This window comes from Botryllus schlosseri, chromosome 11 (genome assembly GCF_051294905.1).
Source record: "Botryllus schlosseri isolate E-star chromosome 11, Bs_hap1, whole genome shotgun sequence".
Lineage (NCBI taxonomy): Eukaryota > Metazoa > Chordata > Ascidiacea > Stolidobranchia > Styelidae > Botryllus > Botryllus schlosseri.
Window position 1 is genome coordinate 21832556 of NC_137246.1, and position 27287 is coordinate 21859842.

Genomic DNA, 27287 nt, shown 5'->3' on the forward strand with positions numbered 1-27287 from the left:
GTCCTATAGTCGGTCATGCGTGTATTAATTTTAATCTTATTGAACGTTTGGAAATCCTGCTGGTAGAAAATGCGTGATACGTCCCACCATCATGATATTGGACGTCGTCGGAGATTACGGATTAATAACAACAGAAATGATCGGTTTAATCCCTGGATTAGGAGTACAGAAAACGAAAAATGCCATTTTAATTAATTCACCATATATCCAATAATTGATCTCGCATATGGGATTTATAATGATCGCGGTTATGAGCAGTTAGTAGCTGTTGTAAATAAAATGCCGCCTGATTGGAATTGTGGAGAGTGCTTGAATGATCTCAACTGCATTTAACGGATTGGTATCTCCAAGAGGGAATCTAAGTTCACAGATTTGAAATATCGGGGACGGGAAAAGAGATGTTCAGTATTTGATAGAGCACGTAAATCTACACTACTGGAGCCAACGCATCATTTTTCATTTACAGAATTCCAGAATGTCATATATATCGTGTTTGATGCTCAATTCTCAAAGTTTGTTATAACTTCGTGTAAAGATGGTATCCTCTGTTACGAAAATGCTCACTGTATACATACGATTAAGCCAATCTGTGAGATTCGATAGTTTAATCTTAGAATTACCCGCCATTGCAAGAATCCATTACATATGTCAACTGCATCATACCTATACAACAGGTGTTTTAAACCGGTGGGAACATTTTGAGGTGACTCACATACGGCTATTTTGAAAGTTTTGGAATCCATGAAAGTATAGTACGGTTGTATTACAGATACAATGCGAATTGTATTCCTCGCTTCCGTATCCTGCTTATCTTAATAACGCCAAAATTGTTTGAATCAATCCAGGCGTGTGTTTAGTTATCGTAAGTATATACATACCCCAACCATGATTGAGCTAAGTACCCCTGTCACCACCCACACAGTGGAGAAGAGACAAAAGCATTATAATTCATCAAATTATGCATGTGCTGACTTCAAACATGAATATGTTTGATATAAGCGGGTGACCTTTACGTAGTAAAATATTTGACGACTTAAAAATTGACTCGCAAATTTGTCTCGAGTCACGAGTCATTTTAAGCCTATGGCTCGAGTCAAGTGAGGTCGCCTACAAATCTATATGGTACAAACTATAAATGGCAATAAATTTTATCATGTATACAAATATCATAAACTTAAAGGACTATGTAATTGCTTCGAAACCATCCAATTTCATGATATTCTTCAAATGTCATGTCACTGTTGTGACACAAGAACCTAATCCATTCATATGCTTCAAGCAAGACCTATGTGTGTCACGAAATGTTTTCAAAGTGGCAAGGGGCCGACGAATTAAAAAAAAGGTTTAGAACCATCGATATACAATATACAACATATGCATACATATGAGCCAGTCCGATTGGGGTTCACTGTTTTTCAATTCATATTTTGTTCCAAAATCTTAGGGACAACTGCATCAGGATAACGAAGTATAGGAAGCTTCACCAACTTGAATGTCGATCTTGCATGCTAGTTATCAATTTGAAATATGAACACAAATCTTACTGATTAGTAAGGCGATTTTTTTTTGACATTTTAAAATGAGTCAAAATTTTGTCAAATGCGTGATGTAACTACTGGAATTCTTCATAGGTCCAGATTTCGCGAAAATTAAGTTTTTTAATGTCAAAATTTGTCAGTTTTTAAGTCAAAAAAGTTTTTTTTCAAGCCAAACTACTTCGTAAGGACAAATAGTTCCAACCAGAAATGAAGATAAGTTGTAAAATTTTAACATTTTGCGGGAAAACACCTAATTTACATACATTAGGTCAAAATTAAGTATTTCAATGTCAAAAATGTCAAAATTTTGATTTTCTAGGTCAAAATCTTCCCTTTTTGAGGTCAAAAAAAATCGCCCTATCGATTAGATATCCTTTCACCCTGGACACTACGAACTATAGCAATGTTGTCTGAGATTTTCAGTTTACTTGCACTGTAGTATACAGTATAGTATACTGTGTAGTGAACAGTGGTGTCATATTGTGCCGTGCAGGGCAAGCTCATCCTTTATAGGTTAAGACGACATTGCCCATATTTCTAGAGAAAATCATTCTGCAACATGATAATTTACTGCGTTTTATATTTCTATTGAATGATCTAGTTTCTGTGTATTCAAATAGTACGAATTTAGAAGTGTAGAGTATGCGACCACACTAACGGCGGCTACAATTCGCAGTTCAAGTTTTTGTTTGAGATCTCACGTCAAGATCATAGAATTTGCAAATACTTACTATCCAATTAAATCCACTTGCCGAACAGCAAACATATAGGAGAAATGATCAAAATTTACATTGCTCTTTTCTGTATAGTAACTCTGCTGCTGCTAACTGGTGCTTCACTGTGAACATTTGCGGTTACTGAAAAGCTGTTATTTTTCAGGAAACCTTATGTTAAGATGTAACATATACTGTAATTAGTTAGCTCTGAAGCCTAAATTATTGAGTTTAGAAAATGATATACCAACTGCTCCTGTCCTGATAATGTGAAGTCGAGCCATCTCTGTATAAAGATGCTCGGACATCAGCCAAATTATTATCAAAGTGGAACTTTCAATTAAAACTTCACTTCAGACCGACACATTCGACTTCGGTGGCCAGAATTAAGTGGTGGCTTGCTACTCTTATACTTACAGTGGAAGGCAATTTTCTATGTAAAATGCAATAACGTCTAATGAGCTCAATTTTTCTTTCATCATTTGGTACATTTAAGAATTGCTATAAAATGACGGTTTATATAATCAACAGTTACGACTTGTTGTAGTAATATTTCCATGTGGTTTGGTTCAAGTGCAACCACTCAATTATTCGCACAGCCCCCGATAGCACATGACACTTTGTATGACTTGAAATTCTTCTTGAAATATAAATTAGAGCTTTGATTCGATTTTGTATTATATTATGGGGATCAAGTCATTAAAGGAATCAAAAATAAACGGGACGGACATTTAGATGAATAGTATCAGACAGATATTTGTGTCTGGCATCGAGAATCTTATGTCAAAAACATTTGACAGCTTCGTACTTGCGTGTGTGGTGTAGATGCTGTGTAACAGACGCTGTTATTCAATCCGGAAGAGCATTGTTCTACAAACCGTTTTCATTACATACAAATGTCGATTTTGCGAGAAGTTTCTATGTGAGTTGTTCCTATTTCGGTATCGTGAAAGTCAAAAACGCGAAAGCAAATAATAACATGCACTTGATTTTTGAATCAAATACAAGATGTGGATACAAGATCGTAGGTCACTGTCATTTCAGAGAGAAGAATTCGTTATTAGGTAGATTAGATTTGCAAATGCGATAGCTCTATCGAGCTTAGCCTTGATAATGTGAATTTTTATTCGGAAAGACTAATATCGTCCTTTCAAAACGGTGTGCATGTAATAAAGGATAAGCGTATTACGCTGCTCCCACACTTCATTACTAGGGCTGGGCATAATGATTCGAGTACTCGATTCTGAATCGAGTATTAATTTTAATGATTCGAGTCGAGTAGTAAAAGACGATTTTTTCGAGTAATGAAATTACACGCTCCTCTCCACTGAAAGATAATTTATCGACAAGAATTGTAGCTTCGATACTATTTCCACTGTGGAACCCTTGAAACCTCGATTGGCCGCATCGCAACGTACGAAACATATAGTACAAAGCTACGCACGTTAGCGAAAGTAACACATTTCCGAAGTCCTGGTCATCCCACCACATTGTCACAAAGTGCAATGAAATCAATATGGTCTAAAAAATGCCTAAGTATAGTAGATCATATACCTAAGTATATATACCTAAATATATCATTGGTTGGCATAAAAGGTATTCATTTGATCCTTGACATAGGCCTACTATATTATGTTATGACGTCATAATGAGTGATACTCGAATACTCGACTCGACTCGAAGCATTTTACGTGATTCAGAATCGAATCACTCAGGTACTCGATTTCGCCCAGCCCTATTCATTACAAGTGATTTGGAGAAGCATCAAAAAGTAAGTTTACGGAAACGGAATAAATGGAAACCAATCGCCCGGTTCTACATCACTTGGGATTATCTGTTACGTTAGCACGGTCTCAAAAGCTTTCGAAAGTGACAGATTTGTACAATCTCCCATACGGCTTATATGGATTTGAGTGGCGCGTTTGAATATTTCATATCCAAGAATGATCAGTCCGCATCCAACAGAATCGCGGTTTTAAGATATTGATGAGTTACGAAACCGGGTAGGTGTTGTGGTTCCATGGTCTGTATCGATAAGTAAAATCATGGTAACCATTTGAAAGTTGAGCACCATTCTCACCGCTCAAATTCAGCACTGAAAGGAAGGGTCAAGTAAGTCACATCCACGGATAAACTAACCTCATTGGCGAGTAATGCCTATAGAAATAAACGAGATGGACTGCAAAATGCACTGATCATGCCATATCTCAATTTACTGTAAAATCCAAGTGGTCAGATAAAGGCGGACGTATTTCCACGCTACATGTGCTTCGAGCGGGCAGCTGAGGTTTCTTTGGATTTGATTTCGGCTTACGACGGTTCCCACATTGTGCAATGCACTCGGGAAAGATTTCGATAACGTAATTCAATAAATGCACATGGTTACCAATCCCAGATTACGTAGCACTAAGTCGATCAAGATATTGAAAACCGAGCACAGCGGTACAGAATCTCAAAAGGAAGAATTGCCCGGCTTGCACAATTTGTCGGGATGCATTAATTGCGATATGATACGCTGTTTAATAGTGGTGGCATTGGATTAACAATATAAATACTAGTTTAGTAGGGTGGGAATGTAGTGGATTTAAACTCGAAGAAGCATCGTGCAATATGCTGGCATGAGACGATTATACATAGGCGAATGTGTGTATTGTATAGAGTGCGGTCTGTAGCAGCAGATATCAACAATTCCTTGGCCTATGTGTACGACCCGACTTCAATAATAACGAAAATCGGTGATCATGTCATTTGTAATATCTGTGGTTCGTGAATAATTGTTGCACAGAAAGTTGTTGGCGACGGCGCATGGCAAACGGTGGAATTAAATCTAGGAATGATAGTTTCATTATAATAATATGATATGTATGATCTGCTCCTTACTGCAGACATCACATTGGTGACTCTGTCAATCGCAGTATACAGTGGTTGCGGATATTCCGTTAAATCTCCGGGGCCATCGTAACAAATATAACGTGTTAGGCAAGAAATTTGAGAAAGAGCGGATATCGCTGATATTTCCGCAGTCACAATTTGTACCGGTACGTCCTTTGTGTCATAAATTCCAAACGAAACGTCGCACTTAATTAAACTTAATAGCAATGAAGAGATATATCTTTATGGCGTCCGTCAGATTTTCGCTGGAATGGCAAAAAAAATGAAAAACGCAATAACGTGCAGCCTAGTATGAATCATGAAACCTTTGATACGGAATGAGGATACCGACGCAACATTCTACTACATAAACCAATGCTTGACATTTCAGCAAATGATGACCGGTACACCGCACGATGCCGCCGTAATACGCCGAGAATATCCAAATCCTGGATAATATCATTGTAATCACGCTAACATCCATCTTCATGTCACAGGATAAGTGGGTTATACCGGCGGCTTCACGTAATCAAATCCATGAAATCCGGATGCCAGTTATTGAAATAAGTGCGACTGAACTTTTGGTTTTCAATATAGCAACATTACAACATGTTTTTACTATAAACCGCATTTGATTTGTGGCGACTTTACTGTGTTAATATGGATCCTTTGTCGTTAGACAATATCAAGTACAAGTTCTGATCAGTGACTCATTGCGATTGACCCTGTCAGCGTCGTCGTCCAGCCACCGTTGTAATCCATGTTTTACAAGTTCGAGTGTCAAAAAATATTTATGAATACTGATGTTGTGTCACTTTCAAACCAATACAAAGTAACCCATAGTGTCATCCAGCTTCAATAAAGCGCTACTACTCTATACACTCATACCATTACCATGATACTAGATCACCGCTGTTTTGACCACCAATTTGTAGTAGAGTGCTATATGAAGCTATATGCAGCTCAAGCCTGTTGACTCGACATGTCTTAAGCGCATTCGATGCAGGCAAATGATGATTTGCCCCTACCCTATGCCCAGAAAAGAGTCATCGGATTATGAACATCTTGGCACATTCCTTGTGGTAGCATATGCTTCGCGTTGTCCGGTGAACATGTGTCGGCGACTGCGACTTTCAGGATGGAGGCTTATAAACGACACATAAATATACTGGTTTGTATCAACCCCGCCCATAATGTGTCTTGCAGTCGCGCATAGCGCTACAGAGTATACACAGTAATCCGATTGAGAAAGACAGGTGTCAAACACAGAGAAAAAATCTGCAGCCCAGGCACCGCATCACGAGCCAGACACCACGACACCGCACCGCTGTCACCCACGTTTGTAATAGAATAGAATATTGATATATATATATATTCCCGACTTTACATTCCGAAGCAATCACTCGACAGGCTCTTCAGCTCCGAGAATAAGCCCGTATTCACAATGGAACAAGACCACTCGACGATTCTCGCGAGCTGATGGAGCTGACGGTCGAATGCGATTCAAAGTCAGTTATACAGCCAGAGTTTGATTGACAGAACTCGGGGCGAGCGGGAATGGCTCTTGCACGTCGTTGAAAGGCAAGGGCAATATACGAGAACCCTCGTCTTGTGGCCAGCTGTAAAAAGGCGTGAACGAGATGCACTTCAAAACAAAAACTTGTTGGTTTTCATTTATGAATAAAACCGAACTTCACACAGGATTCACAGAGAGTCTAATGCTGACGTACTGAGCTATTTAACCCTCTGGTGGTCTCCAGCTGCGGCAAATAACGTTCTTTTCAAGAGATCTCAACTGATTGAAGATGGAAGAGGGTTCACAATCCTACCAGGGCGGAGCAGATGCACCGGAGCCGGATCAGCACTTTCTCTGATACGGCCGGAGTCGGATCGGAGCCGGATCAGTACTTTTTACTAAGAATATGACAGCCTTACCCTGTTCCCCTCTCGAATCAACAGTTAAAGTGAAACGTTCTAGGAAATAAACCACAAGCTAATTGCTAAGTCCGAGTCGGCGAAATTACTTTAGATAAGATCTTTGAGTTTCTAACTTCCTGTTTGCATTGTTTCAATCCATATTCAATACCATCCTGTGAGTAGAAATTATTATCGGAGTTTTTCGGACCGGGTCACGAATAATTCTAGTATCCGGCCTAGGAGTAGGACCGGAGTCGGAGCAGAGCGTTGAAAACAGGATTGGAGTAGGACCAGAGTATTTATCGATCCGCTCCGCACTAAGTCCTACTATACCTATACGTCTTGCAACATTTCAGACCAGATCACACTCCGACATTTCGTTAGGCGATCGTTTATACGCCCCAGAAAGCCGGAGCCATTACGGGCACTATATCGTCTTGAAAGGCGGCTAGAAAACGGAAAAAATGGTAGAACATCCTATTCCTCCCAAATTTCACGGTACAGTCGCTAGAAATCAAGAATGTCGTGAAATACTAAGTGACAAATATTTATTTCGCTTCGATCGTAATTATCATGATCGTTGTGCATTTTTAGCTGTAGTTAGTCGTGTGTAAAATGTTGATGCGATGATAGACCCTGATCAAAACAGACCTAAATAAGGCGTGGAGAGACCGACACTGTCTCCATTGAGTTCGTCGAATCACAGGTCCATGACAAACGCGGCTTACCCCAGGAGTTCAAACAAGCGGAAGCGAACGAATGACATGCTCCATTGGTCGTGTGCTTGTAAATCAATCAGGTGACAAGAATCACTCAGGGGAAATCCATCATATGCGCGTATATACCTGCCGCGGTGCTACCTATCTATGATACGACGATCGCCTGGTCCTATTCGGTATCAAAAACGCATTTGCTCATGGTGAGAAAAATGTACGAATGGAAGAGGGGGAATGGTCGATTCGGTCTGATAAAAACGCCTCGGAATCGCCACCCTTGCCTATTTTCTTCACAGTTTATTACACATGGAACAATCCCGTTCAGAATAAGTCAGTTATATCAATAGTCCGTGTTGAAACTACAGGTCTTCGAGTCTAATATTTTCACCCCGTCACTGATCCAGAGACGTGTTCAAGTTCAATATGTCAGAAGAAATTTCTCAAATGGACGCGCTTCAGTAATAAGACAACTTCGTCAATACGTTTTCCCATGGACCAATGAATGCGAAATCACAGGTGTGACACAGCACTAGATCGTGGCATAGTCCAGAATATATAGAATTACATATGGGAAGAAGATTTTATAATCCAGAAAAAATTGAAGTATACACCAATGCGTATCATGTACCAGGAGAAACAGTTGTAGCGAAACCACCGCTATTGGTGGGTATAGCGACTGGCGCCGTTGGCCAAGACATATGGACGCAAAAGAGCGCAATGGGTGGAAGAGCGCGAGAATGAAAGATGCACGAAAAGCTTCCGAAGGCCTATGGTCATTATAATGATTCGTTGTCTTGGAGAAAATGACCTAAGACTACAAGCTGCAATAAAAATTAAAGACAAAGACCAGGAGATTAAAAAAAAACTCTGCTGCATCAACTATAGGCCTACATAGTTGCATAGCGCTAAATTTGACAGGAACTTATTCATGATTATAAGAAAAAGTCATACCATACACAAACATTGCACACATATGGCGTAAGTTAAGGGATCCGATCTATCTATGGCCATCGGCCAACGCATGGACATTTAGCATAGCTTGCAAAGCATACGCTTCGCATTGCCCCGCCATCAAAACCAGGTCGACGATACACATACCAACGTCGAATGAAAGAGAAAAGCTGGTTTGCTGCGAACTCGAATGGACAACAATTTTTTATAATTTGCTTGGCTTGACCATTATCCCATGCATATGATGTGTCACGTGGCAATGTTATGCGCCATTCTAAGCACTGATTTTTTAACCAATTTTCAAAATGGTGGATGAAGAACATGGCGAAAGTATTGCCAAAATATTGAAATGGATTTGTGGCTGCCTTCTCGCTGTGTGTTTTTATGAAAGGACTTAGCAGGCAGAAATTGTTGGAAGTGGATATGCCGCAATGACATCGCTTCTTCGACACCCGCCTTCGAAACGTAAACATCACGAGTAACTGATAATCGGATTGCTGAAGTCACAGCAGTTTGTAACTGACAATCAATGAAGTTGAAAACCCAGTACCGGCACCGAGCTAGGCGGTGGCCCGGAATAAAAGTCGGTACTTCATAGTAGACCTGATATACGCAACAGAAAGTCGATGATTAGTATAATAATTCGACAGTTGAAAATTGTTCTGCCCAACTGTATTAACACATTCAGGCATTAACACATTCCGCTCGTTAGCAGAATGGCTACGCCCATGCGCGGTAAGTATAGCAGCAAGGTACGATATTACCGTACAAAATAGACTATATGTCGATATACGATACGGCTAAAATTATAACGTGACGGCAGATTTTATACCCGAGTGTTTCTGATCCAGCTGTCGAGACAATTGCTCGGATTGTGAACGAAGAAAGGTAAACAATTGCCGACCTAGTCTAATATGTTACAATCACCGGTCCAATTCACATAATGATCTTGATAATACTATAATAAAAATAAACTCCGTGGGACCGTAGCATATTTTATTCCGGATAATATAGAAAACCGCAACACCGTGTGTATAGCAATCTGCTGCTTACTTATATATCTTATCCCCACAGCACATAGACCAGTGGTTCTCAATCTTTTTTTAGACACGCCCCCCTTTATGATAGCGATAAATTTCGCACCCACCTTATCGTCATATCACAAAATCCAACCAGGATGCTAGCAACCCCAACAGATTGTTTGATGGCATGGAAGGTTATGGCTGTTGATGAGAGAATTTAAAAATATAAAATTACGTCTATATATAGAGAAACACGCCAGAATTGGATGTAAATCGCGCAGAGCGCGAAATTTTTTTCAGTTGACCGCTTCTTCGCGCCCCCTTCAGATGCTTTCACGCATTCGCCCCCCCCCCAGGTTGAGAACCACTGACATAGACAGAGAAGTGACGTTTGCAGAACGTATGAATCTGATAGAAATTCAGAGTGGGTGCCATATTGCAAGTCCGCCAACAGAGGTTCGCCCGCGGAGAAAGATCAATGGTGTAATGTCTAAATTGTCCAAGGTCCGCGTCGAAATGCTACGAATTTAGGGCTGGGCACAATGATTCGAGTACTCGAATCTGAATCGAGTATTCATTTTAATGATTCGAGTCGAGTAGTATAAGACAATTTTTTCGAGTAGTGAAAATATACGCTCTTCGCAACTGAAAGTTAATTTGCTAACGAGAATTATAGTTTTGATACTATTTTGCACTGAGGGAGCCTTGATACCTTGATTGACCGTGTTGCAGCATCCGAGACATAGTACAAAGCTACGAACGTTACTGGAAATAACACATTTCCAAAGTCATGATCATCCCACAGCATTGTCAAGAAGTGCAATGAAATCGGCATAGTCGAAAAAATACCGAAGTATGTCAAATGTAACGGATAAAAGGCATTATGTTCTTTGTGGTGGCATAAAAGGTACATATTTGAACTTTGACATAGTACAGTTTGCTGTGACGTCATGATGAGTGATACTCGAATACTCGAGTCGACTAGAAGCATAATACGTGATTCAGAATCGAATCACCCAGGTACTCGATTTTGCCCAGCCCTAGCTATGATATGTCAACACTCGATAACTATACCACGAGAATATTTGTTCCATGCAACATGGAAAATATAAGGCGGATATGGATCGATTAACACATGGGAACGACGTAGTGCAGATCCGCCGTAAAGTCAGTATAACATTCAAAACCAACTATATGGACAAAAGCAATATGATATCACGCGTGATTGCGACTCTTGTTGAGACTTCCAATAACGTACGGGATGTTGTATACGCAGTCACTGAGATTTGGCCACCGTGATCGTAACCGTTAATTAATGTTTGTACTCAGAAACGTTATTGGCTCGAACAAGACACAATAGTATAATTACCGCCGTATTTGCGAGTATGACTTTGTGGATTTCATAGCTATAATGTTGCATTCCGAATAGCACATTATTTTAGAGACAAAAGTACATGAATTCCATGTGATATTTCCAAACATACACTAATATGAGCGCATGGACAGTAAGATTGCGAACAGAAGCACGTATCAAACGTTAGTAATAGATAGTTAGCAACGAAGTACTTAAGTAGGTCTTACCTATACTTGCACTACTTACACAAGCGGTTGCATCTTGACTACTATCAATTGTACCTAACAGTTTTCAGGCAAATCTAGTCACTTTTTAGACTTTGCATTTTGTAATGTAGAAAGCAGTTTCAGGATATGTTTCCATCACGTTTTTGAGTGATATTGTCACAACGACTGGGTGAATCAAGGTAACTGAATATATTTTGAGAAATCGCATCAATTTGTAGTGGCATATTTCCTTTTGGGGTAGTTGTGATGATGGCACCAGGCAATTCCGAATCAGGCACCTTCGGTCGGCTACTAAAAGTATATGCGAAGTTACGACCAAACCAACTTTTTGAAGCAACTGATGCTTGATTTCTTTCAAATCATCATTTTATACTTCCATTTGAAGTAGTCTACGTTACTTTTACTCCCACTGGAGTACCAACGATGACTATACTTTGGCCACCTCTATACATTTAGTGTAATGGTGTATATAGCTAACCGATGATGAGGCTGTAAATTGCTATTGCAGTCATCATTTTTGCAGACCGCAGAGATGCGGAGCCGGTTATTATAAGCCAGAATCTACGTAATGCCGTTCATTTGTGCTCTAATCCTACTTCAACAAAAGTCACCAATGATATCTGAGATATCACGTGTCTCATTTAGATCTGACTAAAATGATGCTTGAATAGTGCTATATCATTTTACGCGACGACTACGTTGAAGCAATAAGTCACTTTCTATAGTTAGAGTAACGCACTGTTTACTTGACAAGCTAAGTTTAACCACTGGGGGTTTGTGATTATTAACATTTTGCCACCAAAGATAAATATGTACACATGTTCACAGTGCAGTATGAATACGAACTGACTCTATTGTCACAATTCAAGTTTTTCAATCCAGCATTTCGAACTGACAACGTTCAAGTCATGTTTCAGCGCGACAATACCACGCCAAAAATACAGTTTCGATTCGGCCGTATCCATGGTTATAGGCCACCATGACTGTTTTCAATTGCAATTGCAACTCAAAACACGTTATTGGTTCGCGAAAGTATATAATTGGCGGGGAATTACAAGTGTACTGGTTCTACGAAAGGCTTGTGAATCTGAGTGGAAATGATAACGAAATATCATTTGTTTACATGCAATGGAGGGTCGGTATGATGGTAGATGTCTCAACGCATCAAGTGATTTCCTATGCAGTGATTCATACCAACAGGTTTAATGAAATAGACACTTGATAATGATAAAAAGATACGACGCGTGGAAGCATAAATTCAAGTTTCCTAAAACAATAATAAATTCTGTAAGAGCAACTGTGTCGCGCGGTGCTTAAGGTTGCATATTCGGATAAGCGTTGTTATAGGTTCACATCTTGCGGTATCGTGAATATTTTAAGCTATCCGTGAACCGATATGTACTTTCGAATGGATTTAGCTTTACTACAAGTCAAGGTCAACACCGCATGGCGCGTCGTTCATGCTTGTACTATCAACAATGCGTCAACTGATAATAACAACCACCGCGATAACTATTATGATATAATTTCCCATATGTCAATGCATTCCCAAATCCAGCTTCGGATAGAGATGTAGCTTCATTCATAAATTAATATCAAGTAATGTACATCTCTTTTAGAAGCAAGTTAGGTAAAGCTATACAAATAAAACAATCATAGTATATAAAAGACAGCGTTGGTGCATGATCCGGCTAATATAATATGATTCTGAAGCTTGATCACAATTAGTATGGTTATAAATGCTGTTTGACGGAATTTTCAATCCAAAGGAATCTGTCCAGAATCAGAAAACCGTCAAAAAACAAAACAGAGGTACGGCTAATATAATATGATTCTGAAGCTTGATTAGTATGGTTATAAATGCTGTTTGATTTCTCATAACAGGTTTTGATTGTTTATCGAAGTGCCAAAGCGAGAAATTCGGAAAATACAAATTTCAACATCATAAAGAACTGTCATTTCCACAAACCTTCGTCTATCAAGACATATATCTTAATTCATCACAATATTGCCAGGTTCTACTATACATAATCCTGGTTAAGACATTGGATTATATAATGACCCGAAAATCTGCGGTTGTGAAGTAACGACTAAATGCCATTGCTTTCGAGTAAAGTTGTGTTACTGTGTCGATTAGAAATGCTATTGACATTGTTATCTCACATTCAATTCTGTGCTTAGGAATGGAGGGAGAGAGTCGCTTCTGAAGTAGACGATCTGTCGATCATAAGCCGTCATTGGAGTACTCAGAAAGAGAAAAAACTCCAAGCTTCACAGTATAAGTATAACTTACTGAGACAGGACAGGAAACGCTGTCGAGACCGCCTGCGACATTAAGAACGCGCCGTTTGATTTCAGATATGCCAATACATAGTAAATGTCAGCAGTTTGGTACTGCATATACATTGGGTTGAGGATAAATTTTTCAAGAAGATCAGCTTTGGACAAAACGCATATAATAGATGATCTGCTTGACCCACATCGCATTATTTATTCGCCGCGTTACGTGATCTGTTTGTGACGTCGATAAAACCTTGTCATTTTCATATTAGACAATATTATGGCAGAAATAAAAGCTGCAATTATTGTATTAAAGATACGTAACCGCACATACGAACTTGAACGCACACTTGCGGGCACAATAAGATTTTCCCACAACCCGTACTTACAAAAGCTCATCTCATAAGAGGCCCGTGTCAGGGAAATAGCGCACACAGTTATTTCTTACATCAACATCTTCGCTATTTCTAAGTAGCGATGCATGCCAATAGAATAAGGGATTTCGGTATTTTTAATTTGGCAGCACCAAAATGGCGCCTAGCTGGAAAATCCGGGCGCCAATGTTATACAAATGTGATGCACGGAACGCAGCAAGTGACGCCAATTGCTGCAAGGTATTCTGACATACGTGGGCCTTATGACTGTTGGTTGTGTGACCCGCTTAGAAAACCAATCATCCTTATAATTAAACAGCGGTCTATCACCGTATCAGAAACGATCAACAACTGCAACAAATCGAACATGCGAAAACGCAGAAGCATGAGTGAATTCTCCACATCGTCATCATATGTACTTTTTATTGCAATTAAGAAAATCATTCGTATTAAACGATAACAAAATCGATTAATTTTGCCAAGCGCACACCTGGTCTCGCGGTTGTGTAGCGAAGGCAATAATAGCAAGAATTATATCATTAGGCGCGTAGTTTTGTTGTCAGTCACTATGAACTGCTTTGAATTCGTGTACAATTAAACGTGGAATTTCCCCAACGCCATTCAAATATAGATACATCAGGTAACAGTTGCAAAGCTTTCAGACTGTGGATGGCGAGTCGATTTATTTTACGCAAGTCCGAAAAATCTTCGACATTCTGGAAGTGTGGCCTAAAACATTAGGTATACATTCTGATTCGGCTGTAGATTCGCAAGTTACACACTCAAATCAACAGTAATACCTTTCTGATTACAAGTACAAATAGAGATATATCGAAATTATGGAAAAAAGTGCTACGAAATAATGATATTATTAAAATAATACCAAGAGATGAAATACCAGGACAGACGAGGCGAAAACAATACAAAATATATAACAACGGGATTTTGCAGATAGTTTCTGCTAAATCAGTGGTAAAGCTGGAACCATAGGAGCTTGTCATAATGACCCGTCTCGATAGGAATGTAAGTCATCAAAGAAGAGCTGGGTAAAACTTGCACTTGGATCACTCTGCAAGTACTATTCATTACTGACCATATTGTAGCCTAGGCACGACTAATGCCTGTACCATCGGTAATTCATCATAATTTATCAAATTTCCAATAACAGTAGGGTTACCATGCGTCCACCTTTAGGAGGATTTCTCCTCCTTTTTGAAGAAATGTCATCCTTTTTGACAATTCATCCTCCTTTTTAACCTACAGTGGCCCAAAAGACCACTAAAGACGTTAAATTTCGGCCTAAAAGATAGACGACTAGTTGCGTGGAAGTTAATTATGAAAAATGACTATTTTGTAAGTCAACACCACAGAAGTATCGTAAAAAGTGGGTAATGCGGGATTCGAGTCAACAGAACAAGATTTACAGAATTAGCTATTATCAATTTCGGTAAACTAACTTTTTATGATAATATAAAAGTGTCCTATGATTATTTATATTCTTAATTGAGTAAGGTAATCGCATTTTAAAAAATTGTGACATCACCACGTATATAAAAGTAATTCAATACTATAACTAGGGGAGACCGGGGACAATTGTAACACTTTTTGGATTTTCCAACATTACGTGTTGTTCTCATGGAAATTTCAGTTCCAAAGTTTTATATAAGGAAGCCAACAACTCGATAGTTTATATAGAAAATAAAATGGAGCTCAATCAACACTCAATCATGGAAATTTTGGGTCGCGAAAGTCGCCGCTCAAATGTTACAATCGCCCCGTACCCAGGGGCAATTGTACCACCCATGCGGGGCAATTATAACAGTGTTATTTGTAAGTGAAAACAACAAAATGAACAACGAAAACGGGACCACAACTTGTATTATTGCATCAAACTAAAGAAATAGAAGTTTGAACGCTTCCAGGCTACGCCCCATAGCGGTTTGGCATTTAAATACAATATCACCCTTCGTGCCTTCTTCATGAGCTCAAAGTGTACAAGAACCACATTCATTCCATCATCTCCCCACATATATAAGGCATCTTCTACCAAGGTGCTGTTGCTCAGCGTTCACAATGGGTTGGGCATTGGGTCACCTGCGAAGGTGCGAAACTGAACTGGCTAAAATATTTTGGTTGAATGCGCCGATGATAGTGTAGCAAAACGAGGACACAACATTTTGTGGAGTCAAAGCTAATGGCATTCTCCTGTTCTGTACGAAATTAATAGTAATTGTTCACAACAAATGACAAAATGTTATTGGGCCATGCTCAAAGGCAGAGGATGAGGATTCATTCATGGGCAAGTTCTTAAGTGACCATTTAAGGTTGACACACCAAAAGTCGATCAACATGAGAAAGGGTGGCAGAATCACGGAAATAACCGAACCGTAAGATTCACATCACCACTGCTGTATGGCCATTCCGACAGATGATCATGATAGAATTGGTATGGCAAGGTGGTATCTGTTCTGGTATTGAACTTCTGGCTGTTTCAAGATTCATCTGCAGTAGATAAATGGTTATACCAACATATGAACAAAGATATTCAGCATTGACAAGATGTTGTAACGGGGCAAAAGTAACAGAGTGTTACGTTTGCCCCTGACACGCTCGACCATGATTAGTGTCTCAGTATGGTACCTTTCCGGCGATGCAAGTCCTAGGTTTTCGATCATCAAGGTAGACTGTGGTAACATTGTTCCAGGTACATATATTACGTTGTAACCACTTGAGGTAATATTCGTCTGAACAAATTATTCCAGATCAGAAAATATTTACTCAGATGTCCAAAATTTCGTTTTTTTCAAATTATTTCGTAGTGTCGCGTCGTATCTCAACGTAACTTCAGATATGTTAGGAGAGATAACTACCACATGCGCACGCAAAATATCAAGGCGATTTATCCACCCTACTAGCGGTGAGGTCGATTGTTACATTTGCCCCTAGTTACATTTGTCCCCGGTCTCCCCTACTTACAAAATTAACTGTGCAGATCAGCTACAATCACAAATAACGACTAAAAGGACTCTCTAATTCAAACAGGCTGTTCAATCCTCATATTCTGTTCGGTCCCTGCACAGTATACCCCGATGAAGTCATCGCCTGAACAATGTGGGGTCCATTTTGAAAGAACAACATTAAAACCATTATCTCTTGAGCGCTCCATTGCAAATGACTTCGTCCGAAGTATATAGGATGTGGATTAGGGGACGCATAGATAGCCCCACATAGGAAGACCTATAGGAGGCGATATCTTGCGCAGAGAGATTTTCTATGGAGTGAAATAAGTTAAGTAAACTCCCAATGAGAGATCAGATAAACTGCGCCTTGATAACGACGGGCAAAGTATCTCGGGTGTAATTCTACACCGTGAGATTTACGGATTTACAAACATTAACTCGGCGTCTACAAAATATATCCGTTAATAGTTATTTAGGCCTAAATTCATTCGAGCTCGTTTAAATACAATCGCAAACAAACGTAACCAATTAGTGTAGAAGCTAATCTTTTCTTCTTTCATTTTTCTGCTAAAAAAGTAAATAATGCGTCAAGATATTTGCTGGAAGAGCAGCAGGGCAATGCATGCTTAGTGGTCGACCGATAACCGACCAATCCAATATTCAGGGTTTAAGCAACATCGGTGACCTTCCAACTGTCGAAATGTGAGCCGATATTGTTTTGTTTTAATCAGATTAAATACAATTTCATTATTACGTTATCCAATCCATGATATATTTGCGTAGCAGAACATTGCATATGTGGTCCACAGTGTGTCGTCGGCCTATCTAATAGGAAATAGTTGATATCATCCTTCACATACGGTGCCACCGGTTACAAATAAGATACCGGGTTACGCACCAGAGGAAACCCTGAATCGAGATAACTTGAATTTGCATCATTGTTTGATCCTCCATGTCGACAGAAATGACTGATTTTCTTAAGTCGTGATAAGAAGTTTATCTTCATTGGATGGCAATTTATAGCCACAACACAAAATCCTCTTAGATATTCACCGAATTATCTCTAAAACCGAGGAGCGATGTTAGAGGAATCGGATTATCCCGGTGGGTTACATTACGGACCTGTTATTACATGCTGAAGAGGCATCGAAAATCAAGCTTAGAAGTACAACACACAATGTTTGGACATAGCACGGCTTGACGGCTATAATAAGACAATAGTTTTCGGAATGCAGCGGTACAAATGTATATGTGGCTTACGGTACGTGCTTCAGTTCGATTCTGTCTATAACTCGGGGTTGATTTGTAATTTGCGAGAATGTAAAGAAGGAAGTAATATTGACGAGCTATATACATCAGAAAACGGTTGTCTTTTTATTGGTGCATTTAACAATATCTTATATAGTCGAAATGTAAAAGAAATCCTGCAGTTCGTTGATCAGCCAAATTATCTTCAGAAGACTTTCATTCATTCACATAGATAGGCTATTCATTAAATACATCCATGAACTCCACGCACATCAACTGCGTACATTTCATCCTCATAAGTACTAATTATAGGCGAGGGCCGTATATAGCCGAGCCCGTAATACCGTTGATTAATGTGTGCAGCAGAATACAGATTTTATATGCGGCGGTGCACTGTCTAAGATGCACCTTTTCGCATCGGAAACCAAACAGAACATTATATTCATTAATTCGGACTTGTCGGTTACCTGATCCTGCGTGACATGAAATATGCGGCTGGCGTTTGCGCATTATCTATTTCAAATTTGTTCAATACGAATGAAATAGTATCATACATATCGGGCGTTAAGTCCAATCCCATTTACACGCCACCTAAGCCAATTTAGGGAGCTCGTGAATGTGTTTAAAACAAGCGGTGCGTTCATAATTTCAATTTAATCCCGAACGCCCAAAATGACAGCTCTTGTCAAAGCACATATGCCACGTGAGAGCGTTTCTATTCGGCAAGTTCCACGGAGATTTTGATCGAAACGCACAACTAATTGTCCTATAGGCTGAGGAACAAATAGTTCATTGGTGCATTTAAAAATTATTGCATAAGGTACGAAAATTTGGTCCACAACCCACGTAATATTCGAGGCAATGGAACTAAATAAGATTGTCATTGGAACCCTACCAAGAATCAGTCATTTTGAATGATATGAAGACGCCATATACTCGTTCACTTGTGCTTTCCGGTCGACAGAACCATTCGAAATGTATGCTATTATTTTTACGAGAATAAAATAACTATCTTTTAAAACCGATATCAGTCTTTACCAGGAGCTATAGCCAGAAGTAGAAAATGGTATATATCTCAATCACAATCGACATTTCAATAGGTTAATGGCGACGTTTCACTTTTCAGAATACATAGAAGATTGTAAAAGGAGCATGTCCTGGTCATGGCATGTCTTACCATGGAGAAGTATGGGAGATTCTCTGGGATATGTGATGAATTCTTAACAACAATCTCTTACGGATTTATCATTTATCCTTCGGCCACGAAGCCCTACAATCGCAATCTGGATTCCGGACGTACCGATCAGCAAACACATATAACTAGGATAAAGTCAGCAAACGCAATATGCATTATATACCGTGGATATAGGATTGGAGTATTCTTAACCATTTTTCTGTTTAGCAGTCTCCATTTTGCCTCCCGTATCTCGAAATTTCTCGATTTCATGAATCGTATTTCATTATTCATGTCAACGGCATCCCCGCGAAAAATAGTTCAGAGAATTACATGGAACTCGTACCCTGTTATTCTCAGTTCAAGACCAGGCCTGTCCATTTCTTGACCGATAACTGAACTCTATGTATCATCTCGAGTTCGTCAAAAGCCATTTTGGAGGAGCAGGGTCATGGATAAGCCTAATAAATCGAGTCTTGTTATGCTAATAAATAAAGTCTCAATTTTATTTGTTGTTGAACATGCAGGATAATCCGTAACACCACCATCCCACGAGACATGATATTGACTTGTTACAATATCAGGTGCCAAATTCAGATGGTTATTAAGTTCGTACAGGCAAATTAATACTACTCGACACTTGCTTCGCACAACCTAAGCAAATAATATGCAATTAATCTAGTTTAGCAATTCAGGATGTTTCCGATATTTATAGTATATAGTTTGTTATTACCTAAAATAACATCGTGATCCCCTCTATACTTGAATTAGTATGAATTCCATAAACAAATACCGCTTGGGTAAGAGGGATGTTTCGTATACGTTACGACTTACGTTAAACTGAAGTCATCAAGCACAATCAGGTCAATTGAATGCCAGGTTATAAGACAGAATAAACCGCGGCTATATAAAGTTTCTTCATGTACAGACGCAGCTCAAACCTTAGATTGAATTCTATAGAATAGTGGCACCATTTGCACCAAACTAATCAATCATTTTTATTCGTTAGTAATCATAAACGGTAATCATTAGGGCAAGTTTTTGCAACTTTTGCAACTTTTATTTACAGCTTCCGGCAGCTTCCTAAATATTCGTAAGATATGTAGAATGCTGTTTTAAGCTGTTTGAAGGAATCTTATAGTGCAACTTTTTGCAACTTTTGCCCATTTTTGTCATGCAACTTTTTGCAACATTTTGCAACTTTCTCGATTTTTCATGAAAGTATTTTCGATTTTGGTGGGGACACGGCCGAATTCGACTGAAACACCGTAAATCAGCACCGAAGTAACGCTTTTACGGGTATTTCGGGAGCTGAGCCGCAAAATTGACCTTTTGTTTAGTCAACCGAGTAAAATGCGGTCAAAATGCGACTTCTGCAACTTTTGTTGAAATTAAAAAAATAAATGCAACTTTCTCAGGTTTTTACTGCAACAAAAACTTGCCCTAGTAATCATCAGTCACTTCGGTCGCTGCGTTGTCAATTACTTCGCGTGCGTTCTTTTATCTACAGTGTTTGTATTGCTGTTGTCAAGAGTTTTTGATCAGCCAATACAGCTGTTTTTTAGAATGTTGTAGTAATTTGATATATTAATGGCTTGGTGCACGAACACTGATTTATATTTATCCACGTAATCAAAGCCTATACAGTAAAGGCTATTTGTTGATCGTACCTTAATAGTGATAAGACGAAATGAACAATCCGAGAATCAGTGTTTCACTTTCTCTCCGTTTGAAGAGGGTGGACAGTGGGACACGTAACACCCGATTAGAATGCTGAGTGCTGGTGTCAGGACATCACAGAGAGACCAATGTAATCGTACGCTTGGCTGATTGAAACGGCGACAAGTAAGCAATTAATATCCATATGCGAGGCAAATTACGGGCTCGCGGTATTCTTGCAACGACATCGCCTCCTTGCAAACGTTATTGGCATATTTACAAACGCGCTAGCCAATAACTTATTGTGAACGTCATGTAGGCAGCGAGCCTGCGTAACGTTATGGAATGCTCTCGCGCTAACATAAAATAAGCTTTGCTGACGCTTCTAGTATTTAGGAAAATGCAAGGGGCACAAGATTTGTGCACGGCCTACTCGAATATTCCAGGTATATGTTTCCGTATTATTCATCATAATCTAGGCTTACCATACGTCCTCTTTTAAGAGGATTTGTCCTCTTTTTTGACTTTTTTGAAAGTGTCCTCGGAGGACGCCCTTTTGTCCTCTTTTTTGAGATTTTGTCCTCTTTTTTGAAAATTTAGGTCAGATTTAGAGGAAATTGCGAGTGATATGCCGTAAATTAGCGCAGAAGTGAAGCTCCGGCGGGTATTTCGGAGGGAAAAGTGGTGATTTCAGCTCTGAGCGAAAAGAAGACCTTTTTTTTCTAGTCATCCACCTAGCAATGTGGAGTGAAAAACGTGTTATTGAGCTCTGAGCGGAAGTGATGACCTTTTTTTTTTTTTTTTTTTTTTTTTTAGTCAACCGATCATGAAGCGGGTGAAATTTACCTGTTTTTGAGAATTCTTCTCCAGTTTTGCTTGTCTGAAATTTCTGAAAAAGTGTCCTCTTTTTTCATTTCCGAAATATGGTAAGCCTATCATAATCCCATTCACCAATTCCATCCAACGCTATTTTACTGAACCTCCCAATAAGGGTTGTAACCAAGTCACTGGATTCGGACTTCCGAGTCACAAGTCAATTTGCCTTTTATCGCATCGATTCGAGTCAAGTCGAGTCATTTTCACTTCACCACCGAGTCAAGGCCGATTCCAAGTCAGGGAGCAACGGGTCGGGTCCGATTCATAGTGTTAAGACTCGAGTCCGAGGCCAAGTCATAGAGTTTACTGTTCTGTATCGAGTTCAAAACAGGTTCACTCACTCTCAGGTAGTATCGAAGGTGTCGAATTCATAATGTACTGATTTTTCTCACTTTAAACAGTTTAATGCAAACAGATAAAAGACAGCCTATTTTTCCATTTTCGGTCCTGATACAAGAAACTTGCATAAGTCACGTAGAATGTGTGAACTGTGGAGTCATGCGCGATGACTCAAGTAGGTCTGGAAGTCGAATCAATACACAAATTGACTCGAGTAGAGTCAAGTCAAGTCAACGAAAAATCGCTACTCGAGTCGATTCATGACTCGAGTCATTACAACCCTGCTCCCAATTTTCTTGAGGATAGCCCATAGCATAAAAACACCCTTCGCAGAAATACCCATACATCGCATGAATGATATCAAGCGCACCGCAATGCGAGGCTGTCCATGGTCCAAGACCTGCGACATGAGCCATAATCATTGAAGCGTACGATCAGTGATGCAAAGGAGCACTCATAAGTACCAAAATACGACGAAATGGCAAGGGCGTAGCCAGACAAAATGCTTGGGAGGGGCAAAAATTCGATGACGTAAATGAGCCTCCCACCCCTTAAAGATAAGTAAAAAAGAGGTAAAATACGATGGTCTTGGGCTCTTATTGGATGATTAACACAACATCTGGGGCGATTGTTGTACACATATTCCACTCACAGACATAAAGTGATGTGGTAAACGATTGTTGAAATCTCGGACGTCAACACAACTTTTTCATGGTTGATGAATGAAATCGGTTCGTTATATTGTTACTTGCATATAGAAAATACGTTTTTATTATCAGATTTACCGGTAGGGCTGATAGAAGTGGTGTCATCAAACATTCAGTGGGCACTTAATTACTCATCTTGAACTATATGTTGATACCACACGGCAGACTATTATGAATTTCTATAGGGTGGGCGACGGGCGGTACAGCTGTCATTTATTGCTGTTACTTCATGAATTGCGGAGAAAGCTGTCACCAATAAAAAAATCGCTCGCTCACTCACTCGCAAGGCCGTAGCGCCACGTAGCCAGAGCTTGGGGGAGGTCCCCCGTGGAATCACCTCACAGAACCGTACACCTTTTCATGGGAAATTTCATCACTACCCTTTTATACATACGATTCTTAGACGCACACACACATAGGCTACCCTATGGAAGCTTCCAGTTGCCAGCTATAGCTTGTATTAGGCGATCGTTTCAAGGACGAGCCCAAATCGCTGACATTAGGTGATGAACAATCGGTGTGAATTTCGGACCCAGTCACGCGGCGCGTGACTTTTTTTTTGAATAAATCAAAGAATTTGATCAATAATATTGGTGCGTGTCTGTGTAATTATAAGCAAGTTGTGGGCATTCTTATTAATTACTTCGTTGAAGCACGGTTATTAGGGCTGTTCAGAAATAACTTTTTTTCAGGATTCCAGCCATTCACTGATTTAATTGTCAGGTTACCCTAAAAAAACGCTGCACACCAAATTTGGTTCAATTCTAACAAGTATACGACTCCGCAGATCCAATTAAAATTTTTAATTTATCAAGGAAAATTATTAAAAAAATCAAATTTTTCTGTCAACCCCGTGAAATGGTTGAGCTGTATTGAAAGACGCTGCAAAACAAATTTGATTCAATTCCAACTAGTAGAAGCGGGGTTATTTGAGTTTTTCGTTGATAATTCTCGGATTATCCTTGATTGGTGGATAATACTGTATCTACTGGTAGGCCTATTGTTGTATTCTCATAATTGAGAATGCAGCTAAATTCAACTATGGGTATTTGTGTGGGATTTTTTTCGGTATACCGATGATAAAATGAAGACATGTATGGACTGGACACTAAATCGCGGCAAGCGCGAAGAAAAATTTAGGTTGCATACATCTGCCCCACAATACTGTAATAGGCCTATGTATTGATTTTACGAAAATTTTCCAAATATTTGGGGGAGCGATCGCCCCTTTCGCCCTCCCCTGACTACGCCAATGTAAAATGGGACTTCTCCCAAAATCTTAGGTGGCTTAAGATGCTACGTGGATTGTGTTTGACTCGGTATGCACCCACAAGAAATAACGAATTGATTCTGGACTAATAAACCGGTCGGTATCTATTAATGACTGCATTGTCGGAATAAAATCTAAAGATGCGGCATAAGTAACGCTTGCTGCTTGAAATCACCGTAACATGTCTCTTATCCAATTGACACCACCGATGATGATGATATCGCAATACTTAGTTGACGTAGTTTCCAGTAGCTCTCACTACGCTTTGTCATGCCGCATCATAATTTGTCGCGTTCTGTGACAGATTGCTACGATCCTCCATACCATCGAGTTATTTATTATTAATTTGATACTCGCCAAATAAAACATTACAATTTGAATACAAGTCTTTCTAACTCAGCGGTTGCTGACAAAACAGTACCGGTACTTATGTTGGCACGGTACAAAACGTCGACTCGCAATATCCGCGTGGATCGTAGCCTAGGTGTGCCGAGCCGCAATATTCGTTACAGTAGAATTTGGTGCTCATTTTGTCTCATTCCCTTATGGTCCTACACCTTCAGCGGTGTTTTTTAAGTTGTAAAATCGTGCCATAATTGCCACACTTTATCTAAGATTTGAATATGGTATCAGCCACCAGCTAACCGCATTTGAGAATGGGCCATAGCTAGAACGGAAATTGGCGGGGGTTGCAAATCGATAGCGACAAGGTAACGAATTGAATATATATATCGTGATGAAGCATGACAGCCATGTCACAATTTTTCGAAAGTTCTTCCCTCACGATGCAGTCTCATCTCAATCGCTATATTGTCTTCGCATATATGCCCAGTGCCCACTGTTCAAGGTTCAAGTTCAAGGACGAAAAATGAATGTAATCGTGATTATCTTTTCATCGTAATCTACCATTCAAAGTGCGGATTCTCTGACTACATCAAGATCGGCATGGTCGGGATTTCCGAAAGACTCGCGGGATATATTTCGGGTATTCCCTGTCGGGCCAATGCGTACTTCCGACGACATCTCACATTCCTGGATCTAATAAAACCTTGCCTGGCCTGTCTCCCTATCCCACTATACAGCGCTGATTTAAAGGCTCTGATCTGAAGTAATAACTATATACTTTTGGCGGCCATATAAAACAATGAACCGTCCCGTTCGATCAGACGCAGCAAATCATTCATTATTATTTTTATTGATCAAAAGAAAATTGGTGACCATGGACTTAAAAAATGAATATCGTCAACAACAACAACAACAGAACTATGACCGATTGGCAAGGCCGCAAGGCTTCGACAGGAATACATATAATATAGAACATTCGATAGACTATTATTATTATCAACAATTACTCAGAACAAAAAAGAATCCGCCGGGCGACTCGGAATGCAACCGGCCCGAGACGCGAAAGAAAAGTGACAAATTAACGCGCGCAAAACGGACGAAGAATACACGCGGTATTACCGCGATCAATATTAGTGCTTCTAGATGGAAGTATAGCTAAATAAATTGAAGCGAATGAGAAATAGTATGCTGAGGTGCTAACGCGGCGCGAAATATCTGATGTTTCATATACAAACGTGAATACTTGGAGACTAATCATCACTGCGAAGTTGGTTTTTGGGTAGGCCTACTACGGGCAAAGCGCAGGTTATACATACGGGGTGGCAGTATAGTTCAAATAATATTGCTGTGAATGTTGAAACACACATCCATATACTACACTACACGAAAGACTGTAAGTTGACCGGTATTGACTCTTTTCGCCCTCGCAAAGGCAGTTGACACAAAAATGTAGAAACACTGTTAGTAACGCGAAAAGAAAACTGCTGCAGCGAAAAGAAAACACGCTGTGAACAAGGAAACGGACGAAAGTTTGAACTGGGGGGCGTATATACGCGCACGGCTGGAGCGAGATTCAGCGTTACATAACGACGCATTTTTCTTGGTCTTGATCGAATACTTTCGGGATGTTTTCGTTCAGGCTCGTCTGCACGTGCATGTCGTCTTCCAACGCCCTGCGAAAGCGAGATATTCGTTGATTTGGGGTAGTAGAGTAAATTATTTGGTTTCAGCATAGGCGGCCATCGTTCGAGGTCAGTTTGAAACCGGGATGCGAAAAGATGTGAAATCTAGCCTAGACCACTACGGGAATGGGAATTAGCTTACAGCGGAATGTATCAATTGTTATCAAGTCTGCTGTCGAGATGATCCCTGCCTTGTGATAGATATAGACGGACGCTCCGTCTACGAGTGGCCGTCCTGATTGGAGTCTGCAGCCACTATAAACAGTGCAGTAATATCCGGGAAAGCAGCCATGCTTAGAATTATAGTGCTCAAAATCAATGATAATTATATTTTGAAATTTCCAATAAATCTCTTGAATCGACGCATGATGTGTATGCTTTACTGAGCAGCTATATCGTGACCTTATAGTGTACGAGCGGGAATAAATTTTAAACATTGAAGATTTGTGATAACAGTTTCATTTTGAAACCAGACAACAGAGCAAAAGGGGTTGCCGACCGCTGTGGCAGTTGGCTGAGCGATTAACGGGTCACCTATACAATCATGCATTGGTAGGCTAAGCCACCACGGTTACAGCAAAACGAACCAAACACTCCTGGAAAATGGCTACGAATGCGAACTGGAAACTTACATCTGCTCGTTCTCGCCAATCTGCTGACACAAACGGTCTCTTTCGTTGACCAACGCCACCAGCTCGTCCAGAAGCGAGGCCTCTTGCTCTTTATGGGCTTCGGTTTTGAGAGATTCTAAATGCACGATACGGAACACATTAAATCTGTGTGTAAGTTAGTTCATATTAGGAAAATTGCTGGCAATGCCATTATGCGTGGCATTATGAACGATGCTTGTATCCAGAATGAAGCTAACTATTACAGGGTTGGGAAAAATGGTTGATAACCTAATTTGTAATATTTTAAATTTGAGAAACAGGAAGCTATTTTGCTTCAGAACTGCCAAAACTTCAGAACTCGCATAAATAGAATAACCGTCAGAGATGAAATATTCTACTGTGCAAACTCATTCTAATTGCCAAATCGCAAATAGCCCAATCATACAAATATAT

At 39.7% G+C, this 27287-nt stretch overlaps 3 protein-coding genes across 5 annotated transcripts in view; 1 reads left to right on the forward strand and 2 right to left on the reverse strand.

Annotated features, from left to right (window-relative positions):
- Positions 1–27287, reverse strand: part of LOC145450199 (sodium/calcium exchanger 3-like) — a 162573-nt gene that overhangs the window by 130463 nt on the left and 4823 nt on the right. The gene's annotated exons all lie outside the window — the stretch shown is intronic.
- The window catches only part of LOC145450212 (cysteine desulfurase-like), a 191960-nt gene that overhangs the window by 96426 nt on the left and 68247 nt on the right, over positions 1–27287 (forward strand). The window lies entirely within an intron of this gene.
- Positions 25373–27287, reverse strand: part of LOC145450191 (uncharacterized) — a 64264-nt gene continuing 62349 nt past the window's right edge. The window contains exons 24-25 of one of the 2 annotated variants that reach the window (XM_080328696.1): positions 26856–26970; positions 25373–26214 (exon numbers count right to left, since the gene is read on the reverse strand). In XM_080328696.1, coding sequence (XP_080184822.1) covers positions 26121–26214; positions 26856–26970 — 209 coding nt within the window. In that variant the 3' untranslated portion in view covers positions 25373–26120. Of the gene's footprint in view, positions 26215–26855; positions 26971–27287 lie in introns of those variants that run through there. The other variant, XR_013918449.1, reaches the window with a different exon arrangement.